Genomic DNA, 22,595 nt, shown 5'->3' on the forward strand with positions numbered 1-22,595 from the left:
ACCTTGTATATACCGTGTGCTGGTGTACCATCATGTTGAAACAGGAAGTGAACATCCCCAACTGCGCAAACTGAAATTTGCTGTCTGACTTTATCAATCACTTTCACTTTTTTGTAATTATTACATAAAATGTCAGCCTGCACCTATTGCACAGATAACTTTTAATAAATGTGTGAATACTTTTGGAAATATAGCACATCTACTTCATGAATTCACAAGCAATTAATTAATTTCAACATATAAAACAAAGTTTGTAGCTAGTTTTCTAGTTGCCATATCATTTCAGGGTTCATAAAACCAAACTTATACTGTTCATTGTTCCATAGCACTGAAATAAATCTGCTGTTGGCCAAAGGGAAATTAAGCTTCAGCAGGAAGAGATGATGGTGGCCATTTGTGATAACAATAGTAACATCAATTAGCCAAAATCCACCAAGGCTTTCTGAAAACAAAGCAACTATTAACTACTTTCACTTGGCAACCCCATGACTCTCACCTCTGGCACCACTGTTTTAAAAGTTCACAGTTTAAGGGAAGAATTATTAACTTGCCATCAGGTTTTCCAGCAATTAAATGTGAAGGGAAAAGTGTATCACAAAGCCAAAACCGTGAGCTGTACGTTTTCTGTGACTGGAAAACATGACTCAGCTGCACCTACAGAGAGCTGTAGATTCATGTTTCAGCATCCGCAGCAGCTTTTCCACTGTAAAGCATCACCTAATGGCTACAGGTGAAGAATTCAAACTCTCCTCATAAAGGTCCTCTGCTGCTACGTCAAAATACATCAATACTTTTGAATTTTGAGGGAACATTAAAGGGGATCTATTGTGAAATAAATCACATTTTGCTTGTTTTTATACTTCCAACTGCTTCTAAAAGCAGTTCAAGTGTTTAAAAAAAAACACCCAGCTGTTTGCTGGTGTCTGGGAAATGGGCCGTTTCAAAAACCTCCTGATTGTTGAGTCACAATTGACGGGCATTAAACCGTTGCCTAGCAACCCAAGTGGTCAGCTGGTTTTACTGCTCTATGCGCTGTACAATGGCTGCTGGTGTGAGTTTGCTGTCGACTTACTATCCAGAAACCACTTACTGCATTTTTGTTGGTTGTGCAGGAGGCTCCACTAATGCTTTTCAAAGATGTATGGTTGTATAATTATGCATCTGTTTGCAGCTATTGTAAACATTGAGTTGGGGGAGTGTGGCCAATAGTAGATTATTAGGATTTAAAGTGACCTGTTGAAGAAAGTATCTGTACTAATATGTTATTGTGATGCATTTCCATCAATTATTAGCTTCATGTTGTAGCTAAAACCTCCATTAAACATGTTTAAACTTCCTGGCAGCTCTTCCACAAGCTCACTTTCTGCTGTTAACTGTGTGTGTTTAGTTTTTTTTACACATCCTGTTATTATAAAACCTGACTTAACAAGTTATTTGAAGCAGTGTTTGCCAAAGATATTCTCAAAAGTCCCTTAATTCTTTGCACATGGAATAGATAAAAATACTAACTCCTGGTAATAAACTTTCAGGTCTTCTTTTAACAACATCCGCTGTCTAATAAGGGAAATAAAATGTTTCTGATTAACACATTTGGATCTTAAGTGAAGCTAATTTTAATTTAAGAGATTTTGTGCCATGAGAATAAACCACACCAATAGACTCGTGGGATTCATAACTAAAAAGAAAACAGAGGTTAAAATGTATTACACTGCTTAGAGCGACCGGATAACAGGGAAATCCAGAACAGGAGTGAAGATTTGAACTAAAAATCATTCAATAAAGTTGGTTTATTATGACAGTTGGGCTTTAATCTATTTAAATAGCACAAATTTAGGCTAGAAATTTAAAACGCTTGTGGATTCATTTGCTAATTTTAAGACTTTTTACAGTGTACAAATTATTTAGGTCAAATTGCAAATGGTATTTTGCCATTTCCATCTACTAGTTTTCAACTCACTGGTGTAAATGTAAAGTTGGAGGCAGAAACGTTGGCAACTTTTAAGCTGAAAGCAGCTGAAATAGTAGTCATTCACATTTATGGCGTTCAAAGCAAAGCAGGAAAATGACTTTCTCTGTAAGTTGACTGCACATGGAAAAACACTGAAAGACACAACCGGCTTAATTATCAACAAGTTCTATCAAAACAAAGCGTAATCAGGTTGAAATAATTAGATAATTCAGGAAGGCTAACCTGCCAAAGCTGCAGTTGTGATAAAATACTTGTTGCTTTATTGAAAAAAACAACAATAAGAGAGACAACAGCGTCCTAAATGTAATTTCTGAGAGAGCTGATTGATTTAAAACCTGATGTAGATTTGAGGAAATGCATTGTGTCATTTAAAGCTTTTCAAGGTTATAAAACGGTTTAACATAAATTCAGCAGCACCTCAGAGGGATGAAGTTATTATTGTCATTCAAAGTAACAAAATTTTGTCAAACATATCCATTACTTATTGCAAATAACTGAACAACTTTGGATTTGATCATCTATGTAGCATCCAGGAATCCATCAAACTTAACTTGAACCAGACCCAGCACTAAAGCTGAACGTCACGCTTCTCTTTTGGCTTCCAGAGACTGAAACTCTGCATTTTCTTAAAATAATAAACTGCATTTTGATGTTTGTGAGTCAGAAACAAAAACACATCCAAAGCTTTCACCAAAAGGCCACATTGAGTTGATAAAAACAGGAAAGCTTTTCTTCGTTTCTGATTAACCTCAGAAACTTACTAGCTTTCTACAGAAAGAAACCTGCAGACTGAGAATGGACAGATCAGCGTCTATTAACTTCCTGATGAGGGAATAAAGGATTCTTTGATTCTTTCATCTTTATTTTTACATTTCTCTGTCTATCCAACACTAAGATTTGGGATCAGATGTGCTGATGCAGAGGAAACTGTGTTATTTACGTCATAAACGCAGATGTCTCCAGCCTAAAATCAGTCTATAATCTCTTTAAAAAAATCAAATCAGTGAGCCTGAATGAGCTAAAAGGGAGGCCAAGAAGGCTGCATAAGGGCTGGAAAGGAGGCAGGATGTGAAGGCATGGAGCTGAGTGCTTCACCTCTGAACACTGGGTGTGTTTGTGGGTGCACTCGTGGGCGTGAATAAGTGTGTGTGTGTACGGCGCAGGGGGCCTCCGGCGCAGCTACTCTGGAGCCACTTAGGTTTTGGATGGTAGGTATTTAACTTAAGAAAAGCCTGGCTGGGCCGCTTTTCTAAAACAGGCTCAAGGAGAAGCCTTAAAGGGGCAGTAAGATGTGTTTTCCAGGCACATAGTGCCATTTTATAACACAATCAAGTGAATATGTCACCTTCAGTTGTTATAAAAATGCTATATGTATCAAATCTGATTTAAAATTTTACTTCCTGATTTAACGCCTTGAAATTGGGCCTCTGGGCGTTAGGGACTTAAAACTTTTCATAAAGATAAAAGTGACATTACTTTGTTTTTAGGTGAATGTAAGGCTGTGAAAGTATGACACAACAGTAACTGCCACACAAGCACAAATAATGCTCTTGGAAAACATTTGTAACACACTTCTTTAGGACAACAGTCACATGAAATGTTTTTGATTTATATCACCAAACTGCTCAGAATAACAGTATTTAATCACATTTTCAAATGTATTCATAGTTTCATTGGACAAACAGTGGAGAAAATAGTAAAACTATCAGTTTTGGAAATTATTGTGTCAACGGTAAATCAAAATTCTTGTCATGCCAAGAAATAAATGGCCGCCCATAGGCCTCTGTCTCTTTAAGAAAGTCCTGCTCTTTCTGAAGCTCCGCCTTCAGGAAGTCATCACAACATGGCTCCTCTATTAACCCTTTAACAACGATTTCACTGAGAAGTAGCTCATGTAATGAGCTCCGTAGTTCCACCAGGTGTTTGCTAATTGCTGCTGGCTAGTCTGAAGGAGCAGAGAGGGGGAGGAGCTATGCCTCAAAGGCAGAGCTAGGTCCAGCCAGGCATTTTGGAGAGCTGAATGGTTGCCATAGAGATTATAGGATTTCTCAAACATGTATGAAAGAATCAAAGTGACACTCCAGGTTTGTTTTTGATGAGAAAATAACATAAAAACATGAAGCCAAGATCAAAAACGTCAATTTTACTTTATATAGATTATTACTGAAATAAGAATTAATGTAAGTGTTTGATTCTTCCACCATCATGCAGGCCTGAAGGCAACATGTTTTCAGATTTTTCCCACTGTGTGTTTTATAATGGAAGAACCAATAAGGAGGCCACAGTGGGTTTTGCAGAATCAGAACCGTTGAGTCTGATTCACCTCCAACGTTGTTCTCATTTGGCGTCTCATTCCAGGGATTTTTTTTCTTCTCTTTTTAAATCAATCCAAAAGCGATGCAGTGTCAGCTCTGATGACATGGGAATTTATTACCGGACTGAGTGATATGAAATAACAACAGCTAATTCTAATTTCCATAACCCACCATGTCCAAATTTCCACTGCAGAGTTTCGTTCTTTTTGGGCCAACAACAGAGATGTGATGTTTGAAGGGAAAACGTCTTCCAATTCGAGCTTTTTGAAACGAGACGTTTGTTTGGATAGTAAGTGAATGGCTAACCTGCTTTGTCACACGATGTGCAGCCCCAGTGGAAAGTTTTCACACTCAAAAGTTGCTTTTCAGGGTTGTGTTAACATGTCTTCCTTTATTGTTTTTGTCATCAATCTGAAAACAATTCTTCTACAAACAAAGCAAAGGAAAACAATGTTTTTAAGAGCTTTTGGAAAACTTTCAAAACTTGAAAACTAAAATGTTTCCATGTTTGGATCAAAGACTTGGCATTCTTTAACTTCTGAGTTTCTCCCTTGATTGAAAAGGTCAAGAGTAATCAGACTGCACCGCACAGATGTTTCTATTTCCTCAAAGATGCTCAATTTGATTCACGTCCCGATTTGAAATTCAAAGATTTTTCTCAGGATGAACGTCTAGATTGTACTTTTTTTTTTAGCTTTAAAAGTATTTTTGTGTACATTTTTGTTTTTGCAAGTTTAAGAACTGTTAAGTAGCTCATTTCACATCCTTATTATTGTAAGCTAACTACCTTGTAGATCGGAAATGAAAGATTTCTAGGGCTGAAGCTAATGATTATTCTAGTAATCAATTATTCAATCGATTAATCAGCTTAAAATAGTCAAATTCTGCAGATTTTTCCATTAACCACTAAAGCTTTTATTGCTCAATATTAGAAATGCATTAAAAGATGCAAATAACCAAATGTAACTCATTTTTAAATATGAAAATAAAAAATGATTGCATAAAATGCCACAACATACATATTCCTTTAGTTTATAGTTGATCATTTGTAGCAACAGATGCATCTGCAACTAAAAATGTATAGAGAAAGTTTTTTTTATCATCTTAGATGCAATAAATATAATTTTTTTGTACAGTTTTGGCTGAATTACTGCTCTGTGTGTGTTGATTGTTTAGCAAATGGACTTTTCTCAGTCTATGTACTCCACTTAACAATTAATCAATTACTAAACTAGACGCTGATTATTTCAATAATCGATTAATCACGATTAATCAAATTAATGGTGGTGTACAACAGTTCAAAAACCTGTAAAATTTGGTATTGAAGTCAGAAAATATTCAACACCAGTTGCACTTTCAGCCTTCTATTTATTTGCTACAGTTGAACTCTCAACAGTAAATCTGAAAAATAAAAACAGGTTTCAGAGAACATGATTTCAAAGGTGTGATAGCACCCAGTTCATACCAGCGGCTGATGTTACGCATGAAGCCCTTAAAGAGCAATAAGAAGACATCATGTTCCTTCAACACGCACACGCCGTCCCAACCAAATATTTTAAATCTTTTTTATTTCTCTTGGAGGGAGTCGTGATAAACTAAACGCAGTCGTCAGGATCGGGTTTGTTTCACAGATTCATCTTTTCCAACAAGTTAACCCAACAGCAAAGATATACTGACTGAGGTATCTGTCCAGCATTTTGTAAAGAATGCGGCCTTGTAAGGGATTCATGTGAAGCAGCACGTTTAAAAAATTACCCATTTGGGATCCAACTGAGTCAGATTTAAAACCAAGAAACTGAGCTGCTTAGGCTTGGCAGCAGATCCCAGCACTGTAAATATGCATGAACATGAACGCACCGTCCAGACAGGAAACTTCGCAAGAGATCCAGGGGTGTGATACAGCACCTTGCAAAAGTGATCAAGCCTCTCAGACTTGTTCAGTGTTAATTTTCAAACTCATGAAACATGATTTTAGGGGTTTAAAATAAGGATTGTTTCTCCAATTGAATTTTCTGTATTTCTATGCAAAATACCTTAAACTCAGTTAGACTGGATGATAAGCAAATGTGAACCACGACGTTTAAAGAGAACCCGTTACGTAAAATTCACATTTTGCATGTTTTTATACTTCTATTTGAGTGTCTACTGACTGCTTTAAAAAAGCACCTAGCTGTTATTTGGCAATAAGTTAATGGTTTTTGGTATCTGGAAAATGAGTCGTTTCAAAAAACCTCCAGAATGTGACGTTACCTAGCAACCCCAGCCAGCCCAGCCTGTCACCTAGCAACCCAATCGACAGCTGACATTTGGCCTGCTGGTTTTACCGCTGTACTCAGTCAGCCTTTTGTTTTTGGCAATGTTTTTTGGTGTCTGGAAAATGAGTCGTTTCAAAAACTTCCCCATTGTTGAGTCACAATCGACAGGCACTGTGCGGTTACCTAGCAACCCAAGCGGAGCTCCAGCACATTCGGTCAGCTGGTTTTACCGTACTATGAGCTGTACAGTGGCTGCTGGAAAAGAACAGTGTTTTGTTGTTGACTTAACATCCAGAAACCACTTACTGCATGTTTGTTGGCTGTGCAGGAGGCTCTACTTTTGCTTTTCAAAGATGTACGGTTGTGCAATTGTGCATCCATTTGCAGCCATTTCAAGGTGTGAGTGTAAACATTGAACCGGGGTCGTGGCCAGCAGCAGATTATTTGAAGTTAAAGAAACAGGAGTTCAAAGTAGGGATAACTTACAAAAGAATCTGACTATCTAAAAATGATTTTGTGCAAATAAAAAGTGGACATGTTTAGTATAGACCAAAGACCAATACTAAGCTGTTCAAGGCAGCACAATAGGTCACCTTTAAGTCTTCCCATGATTGTATTTAGGACTAAACTTTGACAGGGCCATTCTAACATACGAGTATCTAAATCTAAATCTAAACAATTCTACTGTAGCTCTGGCTGAATATTTTAAGAAAAAGTCCTGATAGAAGGTGAAACTCCAACTCTGTCTCACATCTTTTGCAGCCTTAACAAGGTTTTTCTTCCAGAATCTCCTGATATTTTTCTTCACTCATCTTACAGTCAACTCTAGCCATCTTCCCCACATCATAATGCTCACCCTACCTGCCAAGCAGAGTCCAAAGATGGTCAGCAGAACCAGGACGTACAAGGACACAATCGCATATTTGATGGCAGACAGGGAGTTCAGGAGACTGCAGTGCTGGTCCTGCTTCCTGCGGCGCTTTGCGCACACTAAAACAAAAACAAACGTTGAAAAATATTTTGCACTTTCAGATTAAGACGACATAGAAATCTACTGCTGGTTTGCAGCTGAAAAATGACTAGTTATAGAAATTTATTGCAACATTTTTGACTATACGCAGAGGTGGGCATAAAACGTGAAAAATGTACTCAAGTAAAGTTAGCACTACTTCAACATATTTTTACTTTTAGTAAAAGTACAAAGTAACCATCCAAACAAATTACTCAAGTAAAAATATTTGGTAAAAAGTACTGAGTAACTGATCAAATCATCATTTAATATTTAAAAATTTAATAATGAGATGAACCAAAATATAAAGTAAAGTGGACATTTTGGTTATTCAGATAAGTAACAAAAATAACAAAATCAGGCAAAAACAAATTTCAAATTAGTTTCTTTCAATAAAAACGTATGAAACTTTAACAAAAACTGTCTGATTCTGGTGCATTTTTGGTTAAAACATGTTTGTTTTTCATTCAATAGGTACAAAATCCATGAATGCCACTCAAGTTAAGAGTAGCAATACTTCGTAATAAAGTTACTCAAGTAAAAGTAAAAAGTACAAAAGTTACTCTAGTAAATGTAACTGAGCAAATGTAACTAGTTACTACCCAGCTCTGACTATAAGGGGCTACATTTCCATCACAGGAAACGAAGCAACACGAGGCGATCCACTCGCTGGTTTGTAAACAAAACTACAACCACGATCTTCATCTTCTGACAAAATCTCTGCATTACTTCACAACCAGCATCAAATCCTGCTGCATGAACTGCACACACTCACTGAGGAGCCATTATTAACCGTCCTCTCCGGGTCAGACGCAGGCTTGATAAAAGTGACACGGTGATTACGGTGAATTATGGAAAAGCTGTTTCTGTGTCTGTGTTGGACGGCTGGGCGGGACGCGGCGTTGATGGAAACGCTCGCCTCGGGTCAAGAAGATGAATCAGTTTCAAACCTTCTTATGGAATCACATTCTTCATCTGCAACTAGAACCGGACTCAGACTTTTCCTCTCTAAAGTGAAATCATGCACAGAACTGCACATGTTTATCTGACTGAAGAAATTCTTTATTGGAGCTTAAAGTTGGAATAATTGGATCTCAAAGAGTTTGTACCAGATTTGCTTTATAAAGAAGTTTGACTTGCTTTATTTGAAGAAAGATTAAAAGCAGATTGAATGCATAAGCTGCATTTCCATTGCAAATGTGCACAAAACATTGTCGATATTCTACTAATGTCGAAAAACACAATTTTGCATTTGCAATGTTTTCATTAAGTAGAAAACAGAATTAAAAACGAGACTAAAAAATACTTGGTATGATTTTGTGCTTTTGTAGTGCAATGTGTTGTGAAAACAAGTGGCATTGTCGTAAAGATGGCCTCCGCTGGGATTTCATACGGTCACAATTACGGTCATCTGTGTCCGTAATTATGACATGGCCCTGTTTTTTAAAATAAAAACAGGGCCATGGCAATCCATCAACGGATGCTGGTGGACTGGTGTTGATGCACACACACGTTAACTTTCCCCTCTGTGATGAAGAGCACGCGCAGCCACGGCGTAAGACAAACACAGCTGGCTGAGACGTGTGTTAGTCACATGGCTGGAATGTACAAACAACACGCTGGTCGGCTTCTTACAGAAACGGATTAGGATTTTTTGTGACAGTAGGCAGACAGGAAGGAGGGCGAGGAGAGGGGGGAAGACATGCAGCAAAGGTTGCCGGGACCGGGAGTCGAACCCCCGACGTCCGCCTCCAAACGTTACTAACCCCCTGCACCACCACAGTACGCCCCAGAATTCAGATTTTTAAATCAGAATCAAAATTGTTTAAATTAATTATGCACCATCAGGCAAATCAGGTCTTAAATCTCAAATCTACCAATAACAATTAAGAAACAGATGTGTGATTATTTTCATATTCTAACATAATTTAGATACCCAAGAATGTTTCGGTATTTATTTGGATTTTGGCAGAGATTTAGACTTCTGAGTTTAAAGTCAGAATTCAGAAAAAAGTCAAAATTCTGAGTTTACAGTGAAAATGTTGAGCTTAAGGTCAACATTGTGAGATTAAAGTCAGAATTCTGAGATTAAAGTTAAAATTCTGAGATTAAAGCTGAAATTCTGAGATTTAAGTCAAAATTCTGAGATTACAGTTTAAATGTTGAGCTTAAGTCAAAATTCTGTAAAACAAAGAAAAAAGTCAGAATTCTTTTTTTATTGACCCTTATTGCCTTCCGTAGATTCTTCATTTTTAACAGGCCAGTCTTAGAAACAAAAACTGTAGGAAGAAAAGCATCGTAACCATGCAGATAGAGCGGAAAGTAAAAGCAGCAGCCACCTCAGGAGAAACTCACGTGTGCAGTTAAAGTTTTAAGAGTTTAGGGCATCTCGGACTTCTGATTTATGTCGGCACCGTATTCCTTCACTTCCAGTGTTATATAACAAACTAAGAGCAGGGAGGCAGGGTTGTGCTCTTTGCATAAACACTTAAAATTAATCGGCCTGTTTTTCATCCAGAAAATTACCTCATTTATGCTGCTTTTTTCTTCGACCCATAAATTGAAAATCTTTTAATAAGCATTTTTATTTAGCACTGGCACAGCTGGATTTGTATTTGCTAATGGATTTCTTCTATTTCTTTCATTTTTCTGTCACGCTTAAATGTCTCTGATCATTAAATTACCTTTGATATCGGATTACAGTTATATTATTCCTAATAATGATGTAATTTATTACGGAGAATAAATATATGCATACCAATGTGGCGCTATGCAACAACATAATTACCACCTAAATCAACAACTGAAAGACTGCAAAAACTAGGAATGATTCATTTACAGTTCAGTGGAAGATTTCTCCATTTTATTTGATTTATTTCTTTTCTTAGCTTGGATGGCCTGGTTCAGGTCATGCTAAAGCATCTTACTGGGACTTAAGTCCAGTACTGGACTAAGCCACTCCAAAAACTAGAAATTAGAACTAAGAAATCATTTAACTCTTTCAGGAAGTAACTCAATAGATACTAGATAATCAAAACCATGCTCATATAGTGAATCATTTTTAAATTAACCAATGTTTTCAAGTTTATTTCTTAAGAATTTAATTGGTTTTTACTTCTAATTTTAAATGATTACTGTAAATCACTACTTTTGAAATTTGTCATAAATCTTAGATCATGTATGTTGTTATACATGTTAACTGTATTTTTTAATCTCTTCCATCAACTGTTTCCTGATTTCTTGTGTTCACTGCAAAAACACAGAATCTTACCAAGTAATTATAGTCTAGTTTCTACTGCAAATAAGACAAACTAACTTACAAGTTAATTTTCAAGAAGATATAGGAGCTTGTTTTAAGTCAATAAACTCTTAATGCTGATGAAAAAGTTCTAGTTCCGCTGGCGCCGTTACCTAGCAACAACAGCCAAGTCAAAGCCTGTCACCTAGCAACCCAGTGCTAGTTACATTGGGAGATTTTTCACTAAAAACATGGGAAAAAATATCATGTTATAAGTGAAATTATCTGGAAACTTTCTCCTCAATATTAAAAAATTATTGACTTCAAACAATCTGCTATATCTTCCTGAAAAGTTACTTGTTAGTTTTGTCTCATTATAGGTGAACCAAGATATTTGCACTAGAAACTCAGTAAGGTTTTGTGTTTTGCTTTTTCACACACACCTTCCATAAAGTTCACGTTTAGTCTGTCAGTCCACACAATATTTTTATAAAACTCTGAAGGTTGATCAAGATGTTTTATTAGCAAAAGAGAGACGGGCCTTCGTGGTCTTTTGAATCAGAAGTGGCTTTGGCATTGGGATCATTTTCACCATCTGCTTCTTATTTTCATATCATGAACACCAATTTTAGCTGAAACACACTGAACCAGCCTGGTTTGGAAAGGTCTAAGAAACACAAATTGTGATTTCTAAAATATTTACTCAAGTTATCTTTACTGAATTTAAAAGTTAGATAGATGCTGAGAGTGTTATGAAAAGACAAAAAGGTGGCAAATACATTTTCACTTCACTGTAAATAAGTAACTAAGTCAGACATTTAGCTAACTGAAAGGTGACATCATAAGTTTAACTACTTGTATAGCCCAGATGGAGAATATTTAGTGAAGGGTTTCCAACCTGTGGCCCAGGGGACATTTGTGGCCCTTTGATTGCAAATTGTACCCGTCCAGCATAGGTGCTTGATGCGTTTTTTTATTTGCAATCAGGGTAAAATTATTACTGACAGAATTTTCTTACAATGGAAAATGTTTAGTACAACACAAATCTTTTTATAATTAAGCATTTAGAACAAACGTTTAGCCAGAAACTTTTACTAAAAAGTCCCCTTTGCTGCACACAAATCAGCTTTTTCTGCTTTATTAAATTTGGCTAAACATAGCAAATGTTCTGAAAAAAGTGACCCAGTTGTCACACTGAAAATAATTTGTTCAATTGAGCCAAAAAAGGTAAAAACTAGATACATTTATTTTAATACAAAAAACATCCAAAATCCTTCTTTTGGGTCTATAATGAATGAGATAAAAAGAAAAGGCAACTTTATTTACTTGATTTTTAACCCACAAATACTTTTGACTCAAAGTTTAGTCACTCCTTACTTAGTGTAAAGAAAATATGTTTCTTTGTGACTTTAGCTTTCAGTTTGTTATCTGAATAAACTGAAATGAATGCCAACAAGTTCTCCAGTTGATGTTAACTCAAACTTTCCCAGCAAACCGGCCAAGCTGCAGGGTGAAACCTGAGAATATTAAATCTGTGAGTTCGTTCAGCTGCACCTCGCCTCACAAATACAGATGTCATTTCTGGACATTTAGATGACCAGAGCCAGAGGAGGACCAAATGCCAAGAACATGATCGCATCACCGTCTTTTTTCCAGCAGTTTTAAACTTGGACTTCATCTGAGTTAGATGATGAGGGTGGGTTTTCTTCTCCCAAATCACAAAGTTAAAAAAATCTCCTAATGAAACTCAAAGAAAATACCTTATCGTTAAAAGCAGAGATAAATTAATCTCACCCATTTCCAATTATTAAGTAATTTCTATAATTTTGATAGAATATAAAGTTTCTTACCTTCATCACAAAGGTTGAGTTTGGACAAGTTGTGTCCATCGTAGACTTCCTCATACATGGAGCTGCTCTCTCTTTCCTCATTTGTGCTCAGATACATGGCTTTGTTTTCCATCCCCTCCTAAACTAAAGAAACAATAATATGAGTCAGTTAAAACACCTCCTATAACCTACACTGCAAAAACACAGAATCCTGCCATTAAATTCTGGTCTGGTTGCTGGTGCATGTATCTTAGTAAACTTAAAATGAAAGAAAAAATGACTTATAAGTAACTTTTCAGCTTGTTTTAAGTCAATAATTTCTTAAAATGGTTTATTTCATTTATAACAAGGGAAAAAATAAGTAAATAAGTAAAATTATCTGCCAATGAAAAGAAGCTCCTATCTTGTAAGTCATTTTTCTCTTACGTGAACTAGCAACTAGATCCAAATTTAATGGCAAAATTTTGAGTTTTTGTAGTGTGGAAATAGTAAAAAACTAACAAAAAAATTAAGTAATTCCCACTTATTCTGAAAACAAACTTTTATGTGTGCTTATTATTTTAGAGCAGAGATGTCAAACTTTGTTTATGTGCATCAGGGTTTTACTTTAACAATATTTTAGATGTGAAGTTTGTCAAAATGTGTTTATTTATTCTTTGATGTTATTTTGTTTAGTCAAGTAGTTGTTTCTCCAGACATTTATTGGTGTTTTAAGTTTTGTTACGCTGCTCTTGGCAGTTGGTGGTTACCATAGCAACCAGTAACTGACAGCTCCGCCCCCTTTTTGCTGTTGCCGTTCTGTAACGGTGGTATTAGGATCAGCTCTGTGTTTTCTTTACAAATATTATATCTTAACATATATTCTAGACAAATGTAGTCATACAGTATTTCATGAGTAATTTTGGTATGTTTTGAACATTTTTAACTGTTATTATTAAGGTTGTGCATTTTAGCTATAACTTTACAAATGCTAACTGCTGCTAACTGCTCATTGGGAGCTATTGCTCTGTAGTTTGTTTATGGTTGTTTATTATATTTTATTTAATGTTTAGGGGCAGAAACTGCTGGACTGATTTTAACCACCAACTTGATTTCATAAATTCAGTGAACCTGAATGTGTTTGTTATGAAAACAAAGTACTGAACTTGTGTGTTTTATGACTGTATTTTTGTGTTTTTTTGATGTAAAGCACTTTAAAATGCCTTGTTGCTGAAATTTGCAACACAAATAAACTTAATTTATTGATTTAAAATGATTACATTCTATTTACCTTGAAGCATCATTCCCTGTATTTTCACTAAACTGAAATCCATTTAAAACAATAAGCCATTTTAAATGCTGAATGTTATTTAGCATTAATTTTAGCAGCCGGTGTTCTATAAATTGAGGATTTAAAGTTAAAATTCAGTTAAATAAAACATTAAAATCAAATTTAAATATTTTCATGCAAAATTAAAGGAAAAATATGTGTTTTTTAAAAATATGTAAATACCTTACAGGTGTATTTTGCTTTTTATGAGCATGTTTAATCATGTGCAGCTTCTTGTTTTTCTTCTTCATTACCCTCTGCAGAGGCTAATGTGATAGGCCATCTGTGAAAGCTCTCATCATCACTACTCAGTTCAAACTACAACAAACTTTCAGACTCACACCGAAAAGTCCAACATAAGCAAACAGAAGGAAATCCTGGTGCAGTAAAAACTGTATCTGTCTCTAACCCAGAGTTGAGCAATTTGTCCTTCTGCCAGTTTGGTTGGACGCTAGCTGCAGATTAGCTCCAATCCATCTGCTTGGCTCTTCAGTAGATATAAAACCTGAATGAAATCACATTTAAACGAGCAGAGAAGTCGGTCAAAGAGTGATTTACCTTTCATAGCAACCAGGAGGAAGGAATGTGAAGCATGGCGGCTACCGCTAACAATATTACGTCACATCAGAGGTGGTGTGGGCGGCCATTTGTAAAGTTAAGCAGTCAGAAATTATCAGCAATAATTTGGGGAATTTAGCTTGTCATAAAAGACAAAAATTGTGGTTCATTTCTCAATGCCATATTTTTACAATCTTTTATACATGTCACAGTTTCAAACTAAATATTTAATTACAAAATATTTAGCTTTTAGCTAAATATTTACGTCTGAGCTAAATATTTAGTTTGAAGTTAAATACTTGTTAGCAAGCTAAATATTTAGCTTATAAACTAAACATTTAGGTCAGAGGTAATTGTTTAGTTTGAAGATAAATACTTAGCAAGTTAAATATTTAGTTTACAAAATAAATATTTAAGTCCAAGCTAAATATTTAGTTTGAAACTAAATGCTTAGCTTCAACTTTAAGTAAATTTTACTTTGTTATCAAACTGAATATTTAGCTCATGAACCAAATATTCAGGTCAGAGTTAAATATAATTTTAAAGCTAAACATCTAGTTACCAAGTTAAATATTTAGTTTACAAAATAAACATTTAGGTTGCAGCTAAATATTTAGTTTGAAGGTAAATATTTAGCTCTGACTCTAACTAAATATTTACTTAGCAAGCTAACTATTTAGTTTACAAACCATAACTAAATATTTAGTTATCAAGCTAAGTATTTAGGACAGAGTTAAATATGTACTTTTGAGCTAAATATTTAGTTTGAATTTACAGGCTCAGTTAGCAAGCTAAATATTTAGCTCCAAATAAAATATTTATCATGCTAGCAGGAGTTTAAATAAAGATTCACAACACCCAACTTTTATTTTGGTAGCTCACTACCGGGAACCAGCAACTAGATTTGCATATTAGCTAAATATTTTGTTGGCAAGCTAAATATGTTGATCTGAGCTCAATATTTCATTTGAAGCTTATAATTTAGCTAACTAGCAAAATAGTTAGCTTCAAACTAAATATTTAGCTAATATGCAAATGTACTAGCCAATACCCAGAAATGAACTCCCAAATAAAAGTTGGGTGTTGCGAATCTTTATTTAAGCTCCTGCTGGTGTGATTTGTTCACATCAATTGTTGCTCATGCACAATTTCATCTTAAAACAGGATCAGACGTTTTAACCCAAACTATTGCTGCAAATTTTTAACTGTGTAACTTTAACTAAGCCTTGTACCAGCTTAGGAAGTCCTGTTCACTTGTGATCTCATCTGATAAAATTTCCCAACAATTTTTTTTTTTCTGGTTAAAACTTGATGGAAAAGGACCAAAGATTTACAGACCGTCCTGAGGATAATCGGCAATAACTCTCCAACGGGGCTAAATACAGTATTTCAACAAACATAGAGGGGAATATAGTTCTACAGATGATAACTAGAAAGTGTGCATTTCCTGCAAAAATGCAAGAGTGAATGCTGAATGCTTTTGTTGAAGATGCCAAAACGTTTGAAATCAACTGCTGAAGACTTGCAGAAATGCAAGAAATAGGCAGACGCACCAGAACAAATTATAATCCTGCAAAGTGCCAAAATGGGATTATTATAACAGAAAAACTGAGTAAAAGCTTTTGAATAATGGAAAAATTCCACCTAAACATCCACTGTGAAACACAACGGACATTTTATATTGTAATTCTCAATTCTGCCACAGGATGAAGCAGTTTCCCCCATGGGGTGAAAAATTCATAAAAAGCAGAATATTATAAAAAGTATGAAGATTATGAATACCAAGAGATATAGCCGGCATTAGGAGAGCAAGCTGAATAGTATAAAAGTTGAATGGTGAAAATAGCACAAAGTATGCAGGAGAAGAAGCATGGCGAAATTTACGGAGCAACCAGAAAAGTGGAACTCAATAGTGTGAATAGCTACAGAATTCACACATAAAAAGATATACATTATTCTGTGAACCCTGCAAACATTTATTATATATGTTAGACACTAACTCTAAGGCACTGCACTCTTTGTAATAGCAAAATTAGTGAATTTATTTGCCTTGAAAGCAAATACATGCTTTAATACATTGATTGACTCATTTTCTAAACTCACTTAATGCTGTGCAGAGCAGATGAATTTCTCCACCTGCTGCTCACAGGAAACGGATCTTTTTCATGCATTAAAAGACTAATTTCGTCTCCACTTTCGTCATTGGGATTACAGTGGTGAGCAGTTTGAGTGGAAACCAGCTGCTGACACAACTTATAAGCTCTACATGTTGGTACAAATGGAGAAGCCATAAGTGCAACCTTTTAAAACGGTAAAAACCAACAGCAAACCTGTCAACAGGAGGCGGACCGATAGCTTTAACACGATTTAGTCGATAAATTCCTCATTTTAACTTTATCAGCCACAATAGCAACAGAAAAGCCAAAAACAGTTACACTTTAACTGTTTTCATTTTAGCCACAGGTGGGTAGAGAAAATTGTACTCAAGTAAGACTAGCACTACTTAACAGGGTGTTGCTAGGTAACCAAAGAATGAGTGAGTTGCTAGGTAACCACGGAATGAGTGAGTTAGGTAGACAAAGATTGTACTCAAGTAGGAGTAGCACCACTTCTCTCAACATATTTTTATTCAAAAATAAAAAGTAGCCATCCAGAGTAAAAAAGTATTTGGCAAAAAGTATCGAGTAACTGATCAAATGATCAATCATTTAATATTTAAAAACTACATTAGACGCACCAAAGTATAAAGCTAAGTGGAAATTTTGGTATTTTAAGGACAATAATTCATATCAGTGACAAAAACTAACAAAATCAGGCAAAAGAAAATGTTTTAAAATCAGTTGCTTTCAATATAAAACTTAAAAAACGTTGAAGTTTTGGTTAAAGTATGTTTGTTTTTCATTCATTCATTCGTTCATTCATTCATTCATATACTCAAATAAGAGTAGAGGTACTTCAATATATTTTTACTCAAAAGTAAAAAGTATCCATCCGATTTGGTAAAATTACTGAGTAACGGATGAAAGTATCATTTCATAATTAAAAATAATTCATCAATAAACTTCATGCTAAATAGGAAGCAAAAGATCTAATTCATTCCCAGCAATGATGAAAAACACTCATTTCAATACAGCCAGAAACACCTCGTCCTGGTGTAAAAACCTTTTATCAAAAACAAGAAAGTTTTCAAAATTGCAGTTTCCATTAAGCAAATTTATTTTCATAATTGCAATTTGCACAATACTGCAGTCAATGCAAACGCAGCTAAGGTCTTCCTGTGCTCTAAATTTTATGCGTTCTGATTTTATCAGAAGCTGAATTTATTAGCTCTAAGCCATAATCAGTAAAGAAACAGAAATAAATTAATGGAGTTACAAAAATAAGACATTTTTTAATATTATTTACTGAAATGCACCAGTATGACTTCAAAATGATATGACAATATGTTCTGTTTTGATAAAGTCAATAACTTCATGTTAAATAGGAAGCATAACACGCCTCTTTCACTGTTTATCATTCCCAGCAATGAGCAATGAGTTGAGTCTGTTATCAAAAGCACTCTGACTTTTAACAGTTTATTTGTCCAGATTTTATCCGACGTTTTAACAAAATTCTCATACTGTTTAGTGTCGGTAAATCATGTTCGGCCCGCAGACTTTCCCACGCCGCGCTCAGTCTAAATCAAACAGAAGTGAAGTGGAAGAACATAAAACAAACAGAAAGGACAGAGGACAGAAAGGCAGTGACAGAGATGAAATGAGAGTCGGGAGTTGTGGCTGTGAACTCACTCTGTGTTTGAGAAAGTGGTTAAAAAGCGCTTAGTCAGGACTTTTTCATTAAAGCGGGATATAAGGCTCAGGTTGACATTTAGGCAGGAATCATCTTCGCTGCTAGGAGATCACACAAAACACGCAAAAAGGCCAAACTTCAGAGAGTGTTTGCGTGTGTCTGTGCGGAGCGATGATCTTCTTTCGACTCCAGGTTCTGTGGGACACGACTCTAATCGTTTATTTGCTCTCAGTGTCGAGGAATGACGGTGGGAAAGCAAAGTGAAGCGTCTTACTCTGAACCGATACCTGGAATTAGAGCTTAAAAATAAAATCTCTGATTTTTTCAAAACAAATCCAACTTTAATAGATTTTTGTATTTGCTAAAAAATAAATTACAAATAAAAGAAAATGTTTTCAAAAAGTGTTTTTTATTAAGTCATCTCTTAAAACACGTTTTGCTTCATTACGAGGTTTTAAACAGTTAAGCTAGGTTGGTAGCAACAACTAACCAGAATAACCAGTTACATTTACTCAGTTACATTTACTTGAGTAATATTTTTGAAAAAAAAATAAATATTTTTTTATAATTTTTTATTTTGACTATGCTGTATTTTACTTTTACTCGAGTCATTTTCTAAGTATTTTTTAAGTATTGCTACTCTTGCTACTGTAAATTGTAAAATTTCTGAGCACTCCACCCACTTTAATGAACAATCAACAAGCTTGTTTTAACCTAAAATTACCAGACACACCCCAGCAATTTTTGTTAGTTTCAAAAGTTTTACATTGAAAGGTTCTGATTTTTATTTATATAAATTATTTTCAAATTGGTTCTTAAAATACCACCATTTCCACATAAGTATGTATTTGTCTGATTATGTAATTTTAAAATATTGAACGACTGACGGTTTGACCAGAACTTTTTACCAAATACTTTTTTACTCGTACTTGAGTAATTTCATGGATAGTATCATTACTTTTACTTGAGTAAAAATATGTTAAGCAAAGTAGTGCTACTCTTACTTGAGTAAAATTTTTTGTCTACTCTCTACCTAACTCACTCGTTCTGTGGTTACCTAGCAACTCGTTCTATGGTTACCTAGCAACACCCTGGTGAGTAACTGGCGCAGCAGATGTTTCAGTTTTCACCACTGTGCCTCATAACTGCTTGTAAGTAAAAGAAGAAAATGCGCATAACAGCTAGAGATGGAAAGAGAGAAGGTCTCATAAACAGTTTGGCAATATTTTTGATATTTATACAAAAAACGAATCAATATTTATCGATACGCTTATATCGCGATAAACTTTTCAGCCATATTGTCCAGTCTACAGTAGAGTGGCAACCAGTTATTGGTGTGGTTTTGGCACACTGTATTGTCCCTCATTTTTAGAACTCTGATATTATTTATGCTGCGTTCATACTGAAGTGACCCAATTCCAATTTTTTGTCAATCTGACTTTTTTGGTACGGTCGTTCACATTTCCAAAAATGTGCAACTTGTATGTGAACTGCAAACAACCTCAAAGTGTCCCGCATGCGCAGTGGAGGGCGCAATGACGTCACACACCGATAGTGAGCTCAATGTTTTGCCAACCGCTATAAAAAAAGAAGTGCTGAGTGTTTGCGGAAGTAAACATGGATGCTAACGATGAAGCATAGCTAATGATTTTAAAGTTGTTGTCCGAAAAGAGCCAGCACATTAACATCTTAATACTCATCGCCGGTCATGGTTGTTGTTTTTCTTCCCTCTTGCGAGTATCAGGACGCAGAACAGTGCGTTTATCGGGTATCAGTGACGTTCGGGTTGGATGAACACGACCTGGACGTTCAGATTCAGGCCACATTTGAAAAGATCAGATAGTATTGGATATCCAACCCCATCTGGGTCGCATTAAAAAAAAATCTGATCTGTGTTGTCTAGATTGTCATGAAAAGATCAGACACAGGTCACATTAAGGCAAAAAAGAATGGAATACAGTGTGAACGCAGGTTTTCTTCCCTGACAGTCCAGTAGATTCAGTTGGATTAGTGAGCAAAATTTCAATGTCTCAAACAACCAAACCATTTTAAAAACCTGTTCCCCTCCTCTCCTGTGGGAGCGCTGCACTAAGAACTGCTGAAGGAAACAACAGAAAAACCCCTCAAGAAGACACTGGGAGCAACTTCCTTCTTCCTGAAATGTAAATAATGGAGTGGTGTTAGATTTTAACGTTGTAGGATTACTGTTTTGTCTTTGGGCATTTCTCCTGCTAGCTCTAGAGTTATGTGTTTGCTTTGGTTGCATTTACCCAGAATGCCCTGCGCTGTAGTCCACTTCCTACTTTTGGAGCGGTCTTTGGGCTGCTTGCATTCACATTCAAACAATACCAGAGTTCACTTCAACTGAACCAAGACGGAGGTTTGTCGTCGGACTAGAGTTCACTTTTCTGGTCCAACTTCACATTCACACCTCGCCTAATGAACCAGACTTTCTAGATAAACAAACTAGAATTTGATTAAAACGCATAAAACAGACACCATTTGATTTTATGTATTTTTTTTCTTCTTTTTTACTTGCTTTAACATCAATTACCCGTTGGGCACTCAAATAAACCTGAGCCTGCCTTTCTGTGTTGAACACTGAAAGGCAATTAAATTAGTTATTGCTGTGATTAACAGATTGCTTTGCACTCTACTTTTTCTAACATAGAAAGTACACCAGCACTAGACATTATGTTTTGTGTGTGTCTCTATGTTCTGAAATTAAATGGAGCTGTAGGACAACACTGAAATAAATGCTGGTGTGTGTCTTTGTGAAAAGTGAATAAAAGTACTTATTAAAAGTCCTAGAGTTTGTTCAAAATGTTCCAGTTTGAAGGACTGAACGCGTGGAAAGGATATCGACAAATACTGAATTATCTTGCCATTTGTCTCCAACAAACATCCGATTGTCTGCAATGTGTGTGTGGTCTCTGCTGGATCCAGATGGATACTTCAAAGCTATAAAACTTATTTTAGAAGTCAAATTCCCTGTAAAATTGATGCATATGAGTCACATAAAACACAATCTCTCTATTGACACCATAGAAAACTCCCATGCCAAAGCTCAGTCACCCATGGACATTAACCTATTTTCTCCCCTCATTAAAAAGATACTTCATTCATGACCGCTGAAACACAAAGTAACCATTTTCTGCGGATGAATTGCATTAAATGAATTTCCTGTCTTTTGCAGCACAAAGCTGTGATGAAAAGAAATGCAGCAAATCAAGTGTTGAGTTATCTATTAATCTAGATTTCAATGAAATTAACAGATCTTGACTTCAATTTAGGAGGTCAAACGTTCAGCTTATTTGTTGATTTTGCAAAACAGTATTTTTGAATTATTATTGACTCATTAGAACCAACAAAAATGGGAGATAAAGCATTAAAATTGGTCACAATTACATTTTGCTAATTTTTTTCGATACATAAACTATTTTCTTGATTGTTTATTGAAACAATGCACAATATATGATGATAATCATGAGACTAGATAAATAATAAAATAGAATAGTCTCACCTTCTGCCTCAGAAGTGAAAAGGAACAAAAATCACAGCTCTGCCTTCCTCATAATTTCCTCCAAACAGTTGCGTCTTCACGCCTTTTACCTCCTGAAAGTGAAATCACCGCCACCTTTAAGTAAACCGAGAGAGAAAAAGAGAAAGTGCAGCATGAACTCCTCCTGTCAGAGTTGCAGAGACTGTCAGCAGCCTTGCAGTGCAGCCCTAACGCGGACATGTGGAGTAATAAATCCACAACATCGTCATGTGACCACTACCAACTTCCAGCTGATGATTTTCTGCCGCTGCTTGAGCCCCAGACAGGAAGGAGATTCACGTTTTTCCAGAAGCTGGACGTGCGCGCCCTCTGCTGGACACAGAGGAGAAATTATTATTATTAAAATCAGGGAGTTCAACATGTTTTTACGGAGTTTTAGGGCCAATATAGATTTAAAAAACGAGGAGTACATTTCAGAAAAAAGAAAAAATATATATTTTAATCTACAAAAATTCCGATATAAAAACTTGGAATCTTTTGAGCTCCAAAAGTTGAAAATATGTGAAAAAATAAGCTTAGAAAATGTTTTATTAATCTAAAATAAGGACATTTTTGTAAAGTCGATTTCTTAGATTAAAAAAAAAATACTATCAGAATTTTTCTAGAAACATTTTGGGAATCTTTTAGCTCCAACAGTTAAAAATTTTTGAAAACAAATCTCAGAAATCTCCCCCCCCCCCCCCCAAAAAAAAGAGGAAATTTCAACAGAAATCAACTGTTGAAGCTCAGAAATTTGAAGAAACTACGAAGCGAGTTTCATCT

At 35.5% G+C, this 22,595-nt stretch overlaps 1 protein-coding gene across 2 annotated transcripts in view; it reads right to left on the reverse strand.

Moving 5' to 3' along the window:
- Nucleotides 1-22,073, reverse strand: part of scara5 (scavenger receptor class A, member 5 (putative)) — a 74,883-nt gene extending 52,810 nt beyond the window's left edge. Inside the window, exons 1-3 of one of the 2 annotated variants that reach the window (XM_032586190.1) lie at nucleotides 21,795-22,073; nucleotides 12,637-12,754; nucleotides 7,401-7,529 (exon numbers count right to left, since the gene is read on the reverse strand). In XM_032586190.1, the coding sequence (XP_032442081.1) occupies nucleotides 7,401-7,529; nucleotides 12,637-12,748 (241 nt within the window). In that variant the 5' untranslated portion in view covers nucleotides 12,749-12,754; nucleotides 21,795-22,073. Of the gene's footprint in view, nucleotides 1-7,400; nucleotides 7,530-12,636; nucleotides 12,760-21,794 lie in introns of both variants that reach the window. The other variant, XM_032586189.1, reaches the window with a different exon arrangement.
- Between the last annotated feature and the right edge of the window lie 522 nt (nucleotides 22,074-22,595).

Source organism: Xiphophorus hellerii, chromosome 15, assembly GCF_003331165.1.
Source record: "Xiphophorus hellerii strain 12219 chromosome 15, Xiphophorus_hellerii-4.1, whole genome shotgun sequence".
Lineage (NCBI taxonomy): Eukaryota > Metazoa > Chordata > Actinopteri > Cyprinodontiformes > Poeciliidae > Xiphophorus > Xiphophorus hellerii.